Source organism: Saimiri boliviensis, chromosome 9 (assembly GCF_048565385.1).
Source record: "Saimiri boliviensis isolate mSaiBol1 chromosome 9, mSaiBol1.pri, whole genome shotgun sequence".
Lineage (NCBI taxonomy): Eukaryota > Metazoa > Chordata > Mammalia > Primates > Cebidae > Saimiri > Saimiri boliviensis.
Genome location: NC_133457.1, coordinates 113249078 through 113263912, shown reverse-complemented (window position 1 = coordinate 113263912; position 14835 = coordinate 113249078). Strand labels below are relative to the sequence as shown.

The window sequence follows — 14835 nt, the reverse complement described above, 5'->3', positions numbered from 1 at the left end:
CCTATGTGCCCACGGCCTGGAATTGAGTAGATGGCTAACAGTTAATGGCTGAATGAAACTTAGTGAAGGAGAAAGACATGAAAACTGATCGTTACAGAGGAAGAGGCGACTGGCTACGTAGGAGGTGGGTGTGGAGAATCCGGACGACTTCCTGGAGGCGGCGGAAGCGGACTCAGTAACCATGAGATAACCGAAAACCGGGAAAGCAAATATGGGTTGCATTTTTCGCAAGACGGCTCTCGGGGCCTGCGCTGGGCAGCAGATTTCCAGCTCGAGGAACAGACCTCCAGGAGAACGCAAAGCCCACCTGGGCCCAGGCCCGCCCATCCCGCCCTCCTCGTAGGCACCGGCATGGTCAGTCCTGGCCAACCAGCAAAAGAAGCTCCGCCTTCCGGGGCCGGAGGGCGGCCTGAGGCGCTCGCTGTCACCCGCCGGGGCCCAGCCCCGCCGCGGCCCAGCCCCGCCGCCTCCGCAGCCCGGGAAAAAGCCCACTCACTCCTCTTCCGCCATCTTCTCCCCCGTCCTGCGGAGCTTCCAAGACCACCGAGTTCGGAGCCGCGGGGCTAGAAGAACTCGCTTTTGCTTCCGGCTTCCGCTGGAGGCGCGGGCCGACGAGCGGGAGGCGTGGCCTCAGCCGCGCGAGGGCGGCCGTCTGTCCCTCGGTCTCAGTGGCCCGAGGGTGGGAGGAAGCGCGTGGGAGGACAGCTCCTTAGTCCCTCCCGGGGCTTTCCGGACGCCTGTCCGCCCTGAGGCACGTGACCATCTGGGCACGAGAAATTCCGGATTTCCCCACCACAGGGTAGGGTCGTTTTGGGGAAACTCTGTGAGATCACTGACTCACCCTTAGGGCAGGCGCCCTCCATCCAGTGCCCTGGACTTCGCTGTGCTAAAAGGATTGTGAAGAAGGGTGTCCAGCCTCTAGCCTAAGCTGTGCCGAGAGACCCTAGGGAGCACTTCCTCAATCTGAGCCTCAGTTTCCCTCAGCTGTGGAGAGGAATAACCGCCTGGACTTGGCAGGCCTGTGCAGCTTTCCATCTGTAAACTTGTATTGCTTTCAGACTATATGCCTAGCGTTAAAATGGACGCTGATGATCTAGCGGTGGACCATTCCTTGAGTAGTTCATTGATTGAGCAGATGTTTAATCGATGCCTCCTATGTGCCTAGCAGTGGCCAGTGGGGTGGGGATGCAGGGAGGAACAAAGTGAGGTGGGAGAGGTAGGTGGGACCCCCATCGGGAGGACCGGCACCCACTCATAAGGACTTTGGACTTTATTAACCGCTTCTATTGCTAACTCCCTTCCTGATCCAAGCCACTCTGTCTCACCTGGATAATTGCAACGGCTTCTCCATTCAGGGTCTCTGACTTGCCCCTGTTGCTTATGACTTCCACGCAGCAGCTGGAGTGATCTGTTAACTCATCACTCCTGCTTAGACCCTCCAATGGCTTCCAGTCTCCCATCAGAGAAAAAAAAACCTTGGGGAATGTACAGAATTCAACCCTGCCACCTTTTCCTCTCTGAAGTGTGTGGGAGGGGGACATGGGGCTCTATATCTCCCCTCCCACACACGTTCACTTTCCACTGTTGTCACAGTGGTTTCCTGGCTGTGTCCAAAACTCACCAGGAATACTTCCGCCATTGCACCTGCTGAGCCTTTATCTAGGCTTTATCTTTATCTTCTTCTGGGTAGCTCTTTGACTCCCACCTCTTGTACGTTCTGCCTTGTATTTAACCCTTATCTTGCGTGTTAGGCCTCCTTGATCACCCTACTTAAAATCCAAGGCCGCCGGGCGCGGTGGCTCACGCCTGTAATCCCAGCACTTTGGGAGGCCGAGGCGGGTGGATCACGACGTCAAGAGATCGAGACCATCCTGGTCAACACGGTGAAACCCCGTCTCTACTAAAAATACAAAAAATTAGCTGGGCATGGTGGCGCGTGCCTGTAATCCCAGCTACTCAGGAGGCTGAGGCAGGAGAATTGCCTGAACCCAGGAGGCAGAGGTTGCGGTGAGCCGAGATCGCACCATTGCACTCCAGCCTGGGTAACAAGAGCGAAACTCCGTCTCAAAAAAAAAAAAAAAAAAAATCCAACCTTCCCTAAACTATTTTTCACATGACAACCTACCACGTTTTACTCATACATTTGGTTTATTAACCATTTCCCTCCATGAGAACGGAAGCTACATGAATGTAGAAATTTTTGTCTATTTTCTTCTCCATTTTGTCTGCAATGCCTACAACAGTACCTGGCAGATAGTAGACATTCAATAATAATCATTTGAGTAAATAAATCAGTTAGTTAATTAGGTATGTTAGGAAGTCACAGAAGGGTTTTGAACTGAGGAGCAACATGAGTTTTGCTGCCTGTTGGGAGTTGATTGGGGGTTGGGGGAGAGAGGATGGAAGCCCCAGGGCCAGTAAGGAGGCTTTTGCAATAATCTAGGTGACCACTGAGAGCAATTTGGATAAAAGTAATACCGTGGAGGTGGCGGGAACAGTTGGACTCCAGATGCATACTGAAGACAGGGTTGGCTGATGTACTATGGCGTGTAAAAGAAGAGTCAGGTGTGATGTCAGGGTTTTGGGCCAGAGGAACTGGGTAGAGAAGAAATCTGGCTCTGACCTTGAGTTCTTCGTCCTCTAAGGTCTCTTAAGAGTGCTGCCAAAGCTATGAGAGAATGTCTTCGGGATCCACCAATATTTATTGAATAATAATAAAATGGCTTCCTTCCTGCCGTGTGGTGTTGGGCTATTGTTTCCTTAATTCTTTACATAGCTTTGAGGTAGATACAAGCATCCACAGACTAAAGCATAGAGAAATCAAGGCACTTGCCTGCAGTCCCACAGATACCAAATGACAAGGCTGGGATCCAGGCACAGAGCCTGGGTTTTAAACCAGTAGCTCTGTTGCTCTCCACTGCCTTAATTTCTCTGGCTCTTAAATGGAGCTAATAACCTACTGTCCTCCCTCAGCACAGAGCCTGGCGGGAATGACCTGGTTGGTCCGCCAAGGATTGAGAGTGGTGTTCTCGGCCAGGCGCGGTGGTTCACGCCTGTAATCCCATCACTTTGGGAAGCCAAGAAGGGCAGATTGACTGAGCTCAGGGGTTCGCTACCAGCCTGGGCAATATGGTGAAACTCCATCTCTAATAAAATACGAAAAATTAGCTGGGCTTTCGCCTGTAGTCCCAGCTATTCGGGAGGGTGAGGCAGGAGACTTGCTTGAACCTGAGAGGCAGAGGTTGCAGTGAACTCAGATCATGCCACCTCACTCCAGCCCAGGCAACAGAGCAAGACTCCGTCTGGGGGGGCGGGGAGGGTAAGAGTGGAGTTCTCCCTGGCCACGCTTGTCAGTGGAGGGCTTGAGGCTGCCATTCTGCAAGCACCGGAAAACCCCACCAGGCTGTAATTCACCCAGGGCTGTTCTTCCCTATCCAGTGTCCCGCCTACTGCCCTTGCTACAGATTCTGCTGTCAGGGCCAGATCAGGGCTTTACATGGTCATGGAGCTCCTGGCCTTAGCCTTCTCTTGGCCTGCTACCAACCATGAGACGGCAGAGAACCTGCTCTCAGGCCCATGGGTGGGTTGGCTCTTCTCACCAATTCCTGGCAATGAATCTAAAATCCACGGTCCTTGCCCAAGGAAGGTAAATAAAGCCATTCAACATGCATTTTCTGGGCCCCTATGCCATGTCAGGCTGAGAAGGTGCCAGCGTAAGGCACCGCAAATTCTGGTGCCAGACGGTGCTGGCTCCCAACCCCTCCTCAGGACCTACAGTTTCCAGGACCCTGAGAGGCTACAGCACCCTCAGAGCCTCAGGGCCCCTCATATATATTTTTTCTTAATAACACTTCTCTTTAGAAGATTTACAAGATTAGAGAGAAAACTGCCTTTGCTCTCTGTTCCCTCTGCCTAGACGGCTCTGCTCACTACCTCCAGTCTTCTTCTTATTCAGGTCTCTGCTTAAATATCACCTCCTCAGGGAAGCCCTCCCTGACCAGTCTCTGTAAAGAGTCAGACAGTCAATATTGAAGGCTTTGTGGGCCTTACAATCTCTGTAGCAACAAATCAGCTCTGCAGTTTGCATGCAGCATAAACAACATAAATAGGCACAGCTGTGTTTGAACACCACTTTAAGGATACTGAAATTTGAGTTTTGCGTTACTTCCACATGTCACTATTGTTCTTTGGGTGTTTGTTTTTCTTTTTTTCTTTTTTTTTGAGACAGAGTCCCACTCTGTGGCCAGGCTCGGGGGCAGTGGCATAATTTGGGCTCACTGCGACCTCCACCTCCTGGGGGCAAGCAGTTCTCCTTCGTCAGCCTCAAGTATCTTTGATCTCTTGACCTCATGATCCACCCGCCTCGGCCTCCCAAGTGCTGGATTACAGGCGTGAGCCACCGCGTCTGGCCTTTAGTTGTTTTTTTTTAAGACGAAGTGTCTGTCATCCAGGCTGGAGTGCAGTGGCATCATCTCAGCTCACTGAAACCTCTGCCTCCTGGGTTCAAGTGATTTCTGCCTCAGCCTCCCACGTAGCTGGAATTACAGGTGTGCGTCACCACTCCCAGCTAATTTTTGTATTTTTAGTAGAGATGGGATTTCACCATGTTGGCCAGGCTGGTCTCAAACGAAAGAAAAGTCCCACTGAACATCTGTTTCTAAGGGGTTTTCCCATGTCTTTCCTTTTTATTCAAGACAAATCGTGGGACAGTTAAGATATTTGCCATAAGCCAGGCGCGGTGGCTCAAGCCTGTAATCCCAGCACTTTGGGAGGCCGAGGCGGGTGGATCACGAGGTCGAGAGATCGAGACCATCCTGGTCAACATGGTGAAACGCCGTCTCTACTAGAAGTGCAAAAAAAAAATTAGCTGGGCATGGTGGCGTGTGCCTGTAATCCCAGCTACTCAGGAGGCTGAGGCAGGAGAATTGCCTGAGCCCAGGAGGCGGAGGTTGCGGTGAGCCGAGATCGCGCCATTGCACTCCAGCCTGGGTAACAAGGGCGAAACTCTGTCTCAAAAAAAAAAAAAAAAAAATATTTGCCATAAATTAAAAGATACAGCTGGGCGTGGTGGTTCACACCTGTAATCCCAGCACTTTGGGAGTCCGAGGCGGGTGGATCACCTGAGGTTGGGAGTTTAAGACCAGCCTGAGCAACATGGGGAAACCCCGTCTCTACTAAAAATACAAAATTAGCCGAGCGTGGCAGCCCATGCCTGTAATCCCAGCTACTCAGGAGGCTTAGGCAGGAGAATCGCTTGAACCTGGGAGGTGGAGATTGTGGTGTGCTGAGATGACGTCATGGCACTCCAGCCAGGGCAACAAGAGCAAAACTCCATCTAAAAAAATTAATAAAAGATAGAATGGGGCACAGGACAAGAAATGCAGGAAGCTTCTAGTTGCAGGCAGAATCACAAGTAAGGATATGGGAGCTTCAGTTCTACAACTGCAAGGAACTGAATTCTGCCAACAATCTGAATAGAAGTGAATTCCTAAAAAGAAGTGACTTCTGAAAGAAGTGAATCTCTGCTTCAGCCGTGTGATGCCCTGAGCATGGAACACAGCAAAGCCTGCATGAGCTTAGGACCTACAGAACTGCGAGTTAATACATGAGTATCACTCAAAAGGAAAAATATACGTATTCACCTTGCTGCCTTCAGTGCCTAGCTGAAAGTGAGTTTGCTTCGAGTAGCCCAGGGCTGGCCAGCTCTCTTGGGCCAACGAGTAAACAGAGAGGCTGATTAGGAGTTAAGAACCCAGACACTGGAGCCAAGTATCTAGGGTTCAGATCTCAGCACTGCCACTTACTGCTCTGTCATGTTGGGCAAGCTAACCTCCTTGTGCCTCAGTTTCCCCGGTATGTATTTCAGAGTATTACTTTTGGGTGAAGTGAGCTAATATTCAGAAGTTTTTTCTTTTTCTTGGTTTGGCTGCTTTTTCACTCCCAGTATTTTTCACCCCCAATTTTTCAACAAAATGTGGGCAACAAACATGACCCATCCAATCCATAGGTCTCCATGCATTCATCTCAAAGGTCAAAGCAGATCCCTGTCTATTTCCCTGCAGGTTAAGACAAACACACCAACTATAGAGTGATACTTACTCAACAAATGTGTATTGGATACTTGGTCAGCCTGTGAAAGGCACTGGCAACACAGCAATGGCAAACAGAGGAAAATCTCTGCTCTGAAGAAGTTAATTTAGGGAGTGAAGAATTCTAGCATACAAGAAAGCATGATGGAGGTGGGGCTACTTCAGATGGGTGGCTGGGGAGGTAGCGTTCGAACTGAAAATGTAGAGTATGATTCCATTTCTGTAAAAATATTCTTCTGTGTTTGTATATGACTATTTATTATAAGCACAGAGAAGAAGTCTGGAGGGATACTCACTAGACTATCTGTGTTTTTATTTATTTATTTTTTTAGCTTTTACAGACAAGGTTTTGCCCAGTCACCCAGGCTATGGTGCAGTGGCTCACTACAGCCTCAAACTCCTAGGCTCAAGCAATCCTCCCGCCTCAGCCTCCACAGTAGCTGGGACTATAGGCACACACTACCATGGCCAGCTAATTTTTTATTTTTGTTTTGGAGAGATGGGGTCTCGTTATGTTTTTCAGGCTGTTGCTGTTGTTCTTGAACTCCTGGGCTCAAGCAGACCTCCCATCTAGGCCTCCCAAAGTGCTGGGATTATAGGGCACAAATAGGCCAGCCTATTTATGATTTTAACTCCTGATACTTCTGGAGTTCCATTCTACGTGTTGGCCGGGGCAAATACCAAGCTGATTTAGGTAGGCATAATCCTGACCTCAGAGGACTATCTCCTTTTCTAATTCTCCATCCTGGCTGGTCTGGGCTGGACTCTACACACATCACTGCAAGTGACAGAACCCCCACCTCAAACTGGCTTATTCAAAAAAAAAAAAAAAGAAAAGAAAAGAAAAGAAAACTAAAAAAAAGAGAGAGAGGCTGGGCGCGGTGGCTCAAACCTGTAATCCCAGCACTTTGGGAGGCCGAGGCGGGTGGATCACGAGGTCGAGAGATCGAGACCATCCTGGTCAACATGGTGAAACCCCGTCTCTACTAAAAATACAAAAAATTAGCTGGGCATGGTGGCACGTGCCTGTAATCCCAGCTACTTAGGAGGCTGAGGCAGGAGAATTGCCTGAGCCCAGGAGGCGGAGGTTGCGGTGAGCCAAGATCGTGCCATTGCACTCCAGCCTGGGTAACAAGAGTGAAACTCCGTCTCAAAAAAAAAAAAAAGAGAGAGAGAGAGAGACAGAGAGAATTTATTGGCTCACATAACGAAAAGTCCAGTGGTAAATGTGATTCAGGCACAGCTGGATCCAGGAGCTCAACAGCATCAACAGCCCTCTGCCTCTCTCCATCTCTCATCTCTGCTTTCCTTCTTGTTGGCTCCACTTCAAGCAAACTCTCCCCAAGATGGTTTCCAGCAGCTCCTAGCTTCTGCTTTTCCAGTCAGCAATTCTAGAGAATAGAGAAAACCTCTTTCCTTGGCTCCCTGAACCCATCATATTGACCTAAGGGATTCAGGAATTCACGTGAGGAGAATGCGTCCACTTTTGGAACAGCAGGGAGAGTCTCCCCAACCAGAACCACATCTACGGAGGGTGGCAGAAGCCACCCAAATTCCTAATGGGAAGCCCAAGGAAATGCATTATCAGCACATATGGAGCATTAACTATGGCCACACAATAATGGTAAGAGATAGGAGCAATTATTCCCATTTTACAGAGTGGAACTGAAGCTCAGTAACTTGCACAAGGCCACACAGCTAAGAAGTAGAGACACTGGAACTTGATCAGAGCCTGCCTGGCGTCAAAGCCCCCAAAGGATGATGGTGATGTAGATAATAATCAGAATACTGTTGAAGGCTGGGGGCAGTGACTCATGTCTGTAATCCCAGCACTTTGCTTTAGTCCAAGAGTTTGGGACCAGCCTGGCAAACATAGTGAGACTTCCTCTCTACAAAAACTAAACAGAATTAGCCTAGTGTGCTGGTGCCTGTGGTCCCAGCTAGCTACTTGGGAGGCTGAGGCAGGAGAATCACTTCAGCCCGGAAAGTTGAGGCTGCAGTGAGCCAAGATTGCACTGCTGTACTCGGCCTGGGAAACAGAGCAAGACCCCGTCTCAAAAAAGAAAACAATGTGGTTAAGTATTCCTTTTTTGTTGTTTCGTTGGTTTGTTTGTTTTTACTTTGGCTTGGATGTGTGCTAAGCACAAGTATCCCTAATCTGAAAATCTGAAATCTGAGATGTGCCATAATCCCAAACTTTTTGAGCACTGATGTGATGCTCACTGGAGCATTTTGGAGTTCAGATTTTCAGATTAGGAATGCTCACCGGGAAAATAGAATACAGATGCTCCCAAATCCAAAACAATCTGAATTCTGACACACTTCTGGTCCCAGGCATTTCGGATAAGGGATACCCAACCTGTAATAGTAATAAGAGGTACCATTTATTGAGTGCCTACTGTGTACTAAGCTTTGCAAGCATGATCTCATTTCATTCTCCCAGTAGCCGTTTGAGGCAGATAGAGAGGACAATGTTGTCGACTGACTCCTTGACATCCATCCCAGCCCAGCCACAGGCACCGGAACCAATGAGTCTAAGCCAGTCATGGGACTTGCATCTCCTTGCCAGAGTTTGGTTCTGGAATGGGCCTCTGACCTACCTCTGGCTAATGAGAAATGGAGAGAAGTTCGCCAGATGCTTCTGGAAAAGTTGTTCCTCACTCTTCTAGGAAGATGGCCTGGAAATGAATCTGTTTTCCTACAGAACATGAAAGAGGATGCCTGTGGCCCTGATAGCTCCTGGCGGTCATCCTGTGATCACGAGGAGGACCAGCCTGAGGATGAAACCGACATTGTGGACAGAGACGTGTAAAAAGCCTGGCTCCAGGATGAGACCATTAGGCTGCTGGATCTACTGCTACGACCCAGTCCTAGAAATGTCCTGGGGCTCCACGGTAGCCTGTTCCAGTAAAGCATGCATGAGTTTTATTACCCTCTTCTTTCTAGCAAAGGGCATTCTAAAGAACTCAGTAGGTATTTTTATTATCCTTATTTTTCAGGGAGAGTGAGGCTCAGAGGTTGAGTTGCCTGAGGTCACAGTGAGCTGGCCTTTGATCCAGAGTTTACCTGACTCCAAACTCACCACATAGTACGGTTCCCACACAGCAATAGTCTTCCTTCTGCCAAATGTTTTTAAGCCCTGTCCTGCTGAATCTCTGTGATGTGGGTCTTTTATTATCACCACCACCATCTTTTTTTTTTTGAGATGGAGTTTTGCTCTATCACCCAGGCTGGAGTGCAACGGCACAATCTCGGCACATTGCAACATCCACCTCCCAGGTGCATGCAATTCTCCTGCTAGAACTACAGGCACACATCACCACACCCAGCTAATTTTTGTGTTTTTAGTAGAGTCAGGGTTTCACCATGTTGGCCAGGCTGGTCTTGAACTCCTGACCTCGTGATCTGCACACCTCGACCTCCCAAAGTGCTGGGATTACAGGTGTGAGCCACCACACCCAGCCTCAGCAGTGATGTTTTGATTGGAACAGTTCAACAGTGAAGGTGAGTGTTGCTCCTGGCATTGCTGCTCCTGGCTGCACTGTTTGTGGCTATTTAACCTCTAGGATACTTCCTACCTTTCATAAATCCCTTCCTGGGCCAGGCATGGTGGCTCATGCTTGCAATTCCAGAACTTTGGGAGGCCGAGGCAGACAGATCAGTTGAGGCCAGGAATTCGAGACAAGACTGATTACGTGGGGAAACCCCACCCCTACTTAAAATACAAAAAAATAGCCAGGCGTGGTGGTGCATACCTCTAATCCCAGCTACTCAGGAGGCTGAGGCAAGAGAATCGCTTGAGCCCTGGAGGCAGAGGTTGCACTGTGCAGAGATCATTCCACTACACACCAGCCTGGGCAACAGAGCAAGACTCCCTCACAGGGAAAAAAAAAAAAAAAATTCCTTCTGCTTAAGCTGGCTCTAGTTGACACTACAATTTAGAATACCTTGCCTGAGCACTCAATAGATACTTGTTGAATAAATGAATGAATGAATGATGATGTCTTGGAAATCTCTCTCTTTCCCACTGATTATATCCCCAAGAAGGAACATCTCCGTCTGAGTCTACATCACAGGCCCTGGATGGGTAGGTTTCTTTCAAAGGTCAGGGACAGGAAAATGACGTGGAATATCCTTATCATTGGCCAGACAGAACACTGAGGCCTTGCAGATGAAAGAGTCCAAGGAAGGAACTGGGGTTATCTCCTGGGGTGGGTGGAGGAGACGGCTGGAGCCTCGGAATGAAGAGGCTTGGGAAAGGTTAGTGTGTGAGCACGAGGTAGAGAGGAGGCAGCGAAGGTGGGGCTCACTCAGCTGTCCCAGGACCACACTGGGGGCTTTCTCTTACGGGGTCCTTTTCTGCCATGCGCCCGATGAGTCAACTCACAGTGCATACACTTCCTTTGAGCTGAAAAGCAGGCTGGAAAAATACAGTTATGAGGCAAATATTTTAGAAGAATTCTTGAACCATGTGTCTGCCAGAGCAGCTTTAGCTGTGCGTGACGGAAAACCAATCTTAGGAATTGCTTAGGTTGGTTTCCTGCAGAAGCAGATCTGAGACAAGGATTTGTGTGCAGATATTAAATTGTTTACTTGAGAAATGATACCAGGAAGCTCTGGTGGGGGAGGGAAATGACATAGGCAAAGGAAAGAAACCAATCAAAGGTCAGTTCTTGAGCAGGTTGTCACTCTGGGCAGCTGGCACTCAACCCTGCTGGGACACAGAGTGCAACACACCTCAGAATTATCCAGGTGAAGGTCAAGGGAGTGGGGGCATTTATACACCGACCCCTGTCACTCATTGGTTAAGGGCCACTTGTAGGGGAGGGTGAAGCCCCCAGCATTCTCTGACTGTGTGTACAGAGCGTGTATGGGAGCAAAGCCCTCAGGCTGCAAGCATAGGTGTGGAAATTGGAAGCCATCCAGTCACTGTGCGTCAAAAGGCTGAGTGCCAAGAGGATATGCATGCAGAAGCCACATCATCTGCTACAGTGACTGAAGTCCAAAGAGGAACCATACTGACGATGGGTGCGGTGGCTCACGCCTGTAATCCCAGCCCTTTGGGAGGCCGAGGTGGGTGGATCACTTGAGGTCAGGAGTGCGAGACCAGCTTGGCCAACATGACAAAATCCTGTTGCTACTAAAAATACGAAAACAAATAGCTGGGAGTGGTGATGCGTGCCTATAGTCCCAGCTACTCAGGAGGCTGAAACAAGAGAATTGCTTGAACCTGGGAGAGATGGAGGTTGCCATGAACCGAGATGGTGCCATTGCACACCAGTCTGAGTGACAGTGAGACTCCATTTCAAAACCCAAAAACAGCAAAGAGTAACCATATTGACTCATGACAAATAACATGTTCAAAAATGTGTGGCTGGCTTCAGGTACAGCTGGTTTCAGGGGCTCGTAAGTTACCAGGGCTCAGTCTTTCTCTCACTCTCACAGTGGTGGCCACCTTTGAGCTTCAAACCCTCTTCGCACTGTCCTAGCACAGCAGAAGCAAAACAATGCCAGCAAAAACCCAAGGAATGACTCACTGGTCCACTTGGGGCACATGCCCATTTCTGAGCCAATCCTTATGGACAGAGGGATGAGGGGTGCTGCTGATTGGCTGGCATGGAGCATTTAGCCTTCCCTGAAGCCAAGGATAAGGTTAGTGCTGCCTGCCTTTCACATGGACAGGGTGTAAAGAAGGGGGCTCCCAGAGAAATTGGGGTGATGTTATGAGAGGATGGGGTATTCATAGTGAGTAGACAAAACCAAAAGGTAGATGTAATCTAAATCTTCACTCTGCAGACAAGGAATCAGTATCTTAAAAATATTCCATAAAGATCAGGCACGGTGGCTCATGCCTGTAATCCCAGCACTTTGGGAGGCTGAGACAGGAGGATCGCCTGAGGTCAGGAGTTCAAGACTAGCTTGACCAACATGGCAAAACCCTATCTCTACTAAAAATACAAAAATTACCTGGCCGTGGTGGCACATGCCTGTAATCCCAGCTACCTAGGAGGCCGAGGCAGGAGAATCACTTGAACCTGAAAGGTGGAGGTTGCAGTGAGCTGGGATCGCACCATTGCACCCCAGCCTGGGCAAGAAGAGTGAAACTCCTTCTCGGGGGAAGAAATACGTGTGTGTGTGTGTGTGTGTGTGTGTGTGTGTATACAATATAATATTTTTTATTGTCTACCCCCAGGTATGGGAGGGGCCTTGCCCCAAGTCATTCAGTTAGCAGCACCCAGCTTCCTGTCTTCACCTGGTGTCTTTTCTCCTGGAGCAGGTGGTCTCCCAATAAACAGGGTTTATTTACCCAACACAAACCCATTAGTGTCCTTCCTGTCCTAGGTTCTTCTCCCAATACACACCCAAGGTGACTCTAATACCTAGCTTTCTGTTTTCTGTTTTTAAGAGAATTTTTTTTTTTTTTTTTTTTTTGAGACGGAGTTTCGCTCTTGTTACCCAGGCTGGAGTGCAATGGCGCGATCTCGGCTCACCGCAACCTCCGCCTCCTGGGTTCAGGCAATTCTCCTGCCTCAGCCTCCTGAGTAGCTGGGATTACAGGTACGTACCACCATGCCCAGCTAATGTTTTGTATTTTTAGTAGAGACGGGGTTTCACCATGTTGACCAGGATGGTCTCGATCTGTCGACCTCGTGATCCACCCGCCTCGGCCTCCCAAAGTGCTGGGATTACAGGCTTGAGCCACCGCGCCCGGCTATGTTTTTGAGAGAATTTTTAACTTTTTGTAGAGATAAGGGTCTCACTCTATTGCCCAGGCTGATCTCAAACTTCTGGCCTCAATCGATCCTCCTACCTTGGCCTTCCAAAGTGCTGGGATTACAGGCATGAACCATCCACTGTGTCTGTTTACTTCCTGCTTTTGTTAAATTAAAAAATATATGTATATTTATATATTTGTTAAATTAAATATGTATATATATATATATATATAGAGAGAGAGAGAGAGAGAGAGAGATGAGAGATATAGATGAATGGAGGGATAGATGGAGGTATATACATATGTTGAGACAGGGTCTTGCTCTGTCATCCAGGCTGCAGCACAATGGCACAATCAAGGCTCACTGCAGCCTCAACCTCTCAGGCTTAAGTAATCCTCCCACTTCAGATAGCTGGGACTATAGGCACATGCCACTGTGCCCAGCTAATTTTTTAAAAATTTGTTTTGTAAAGGCAGGGGTCTCACTATGTGGCCCAGGCTGGTCTCTAACTCCTGGCATCAAATGATCTTCCCACCTCAGCCACACCTGGCTTAAACAAATATTTAAATCCCTATTTCCAAGAGGTTAAATAAATGATGTAATGCCAGAATTTACATGAGCCATGTGAGCATATTAGGGAAGAGTTCTCCACTGGCTGTTAGTCGTGTGGCTACCCCTAGCCACAAGGAAGGCTGGGATAGATAGTAAAGCCATGGGAAGCCATGTGACAAGCTAAAAATAGGTAAACTCTTACTAGGAGAGAGAAGAAAAGAACAGACATGGCCGGGCGTGGTGGCTCACGCCTGTAATCCCAGCACTTTGGGAGGCTGAGGTGGGTGGATCACGAGGTCAAGAGATCGAGACCATCCTGGTCAACATGGTGAAACACCGTCTCTATTAAAGATACAAAAAAATTAGCTGGGCGTGGTGGCGCGTGCCTGTAATCCCAGCTACTCAGGAGGCTGAGGCAGGAGAATTGCTTGAACCCAGGAGGCGGAGGTTGCGGTGAGCCGAGATGGCGCCATTGCACTCCAGCCTGGGTAACAAGAGCGAAACTCTGTCTCAAAAAAAAAAAAAAAAAAAAAAGAACAGACATTAGGGGATCATTTGCAAAATTTGACCAAAGCATCTGACTCTCAGATGCTCCATAAGAGGTCAATAATTGCTATTGTAGTTGTCTCTTTAAAAAAAAAAAAAAAAAAAACTCAGAAGGTATATTTTTGTTTGTTTGTTTGTTTTTGTTGAGACAGAGTCTTGCTCTGTCACCCAGGCTGGAGTGCAATGGTGCAATCTTGGCTCACTGCAACCTCTGCCTCCCCAGTTCAAGCAATTCTCCTGCCTCAGCCTCCTGAATAACTAGGATTACAGCTTTGTGCCATCATGCCTGGCCAATTTTTTGTATTTTTTTTTTTTTTTTTTTGAGACGGAGTGTCGCTCTTGTTACCCAGGCTGGAGTGCAATGGCACGATCTCGGCTCACCGCAACCTCCGCCTCCTGGGTTCAGGCAATTCTCTTGCCTCAGCCTCCTGAGTAGCTGGGATTACAGGCACGCGCCACCATGCCCAGCTAATTTTTTGTATTTTTAGTAGAGACGGGGTTTCATCACGTTGACCAGGATGGTCTTGATCTCTCGACCTCGTGATCCACCCGCCTCGGCCTCCCAAAGTGCTGGGATTACAGGCTTGAGCCACCGCGCCCGGCCAATTTTTTGTACTTTTAGTAGAGATGGGGTTTCACTGTGTTGGCCAGGCTGGTCTCAAACTCATGACTTCATGTGATCCACCTGCCTCAGCCTTCCAAAGTGCTGGGATTATAGGCATGAGCCATCATGCTGGGCCTCAGAAGGTATATTTGAAAGATGCACATAAATGCTGGGTACTGATATCATTCTGCACTGGACTTTGGAATCAATAAAATAGAGTTTACATTTTTACTTCATGCCTTCCTGGGCTGTGTGATGTTGGGGAAAGTTCCTTAACCTCTCTGAACCCTGCTTTCATCATTTGCTAAGCAAGGATAATGGTATATTA

At 48.6% G+C, this 14835-nt stretch overlaps 1 protein-coding gene across 2 annotated transcripts in view; it reads right to left on the bottom strand.

Annotated features, from left to right (window-relative positions):
- Positions 1-652, bottom strand: part of SLC9A8 (solute carrier family 9 member A8) — an 85298-nt gene extending 84646 nt beyond the window's left edge. Inside the window, exon 1 of one of the 2 annotated variants that reach the window (XM_003932560.4) lies at positions 497-652. In XM_003932560.4, the coding sequence (XP_003932609.1) occupies positions 497-510 (14 nt within the window). In that variant the 5' untranslated portion in view covers positions 511-652. The remainder of the gene's footprint in view (positions 1-496) is intronic. The other variant, XM_010343112.3, reaches the window with a different exon arrangement.
- Between the last annotated feature and the right edge of the window lie 14183 nt (positions 653-14835).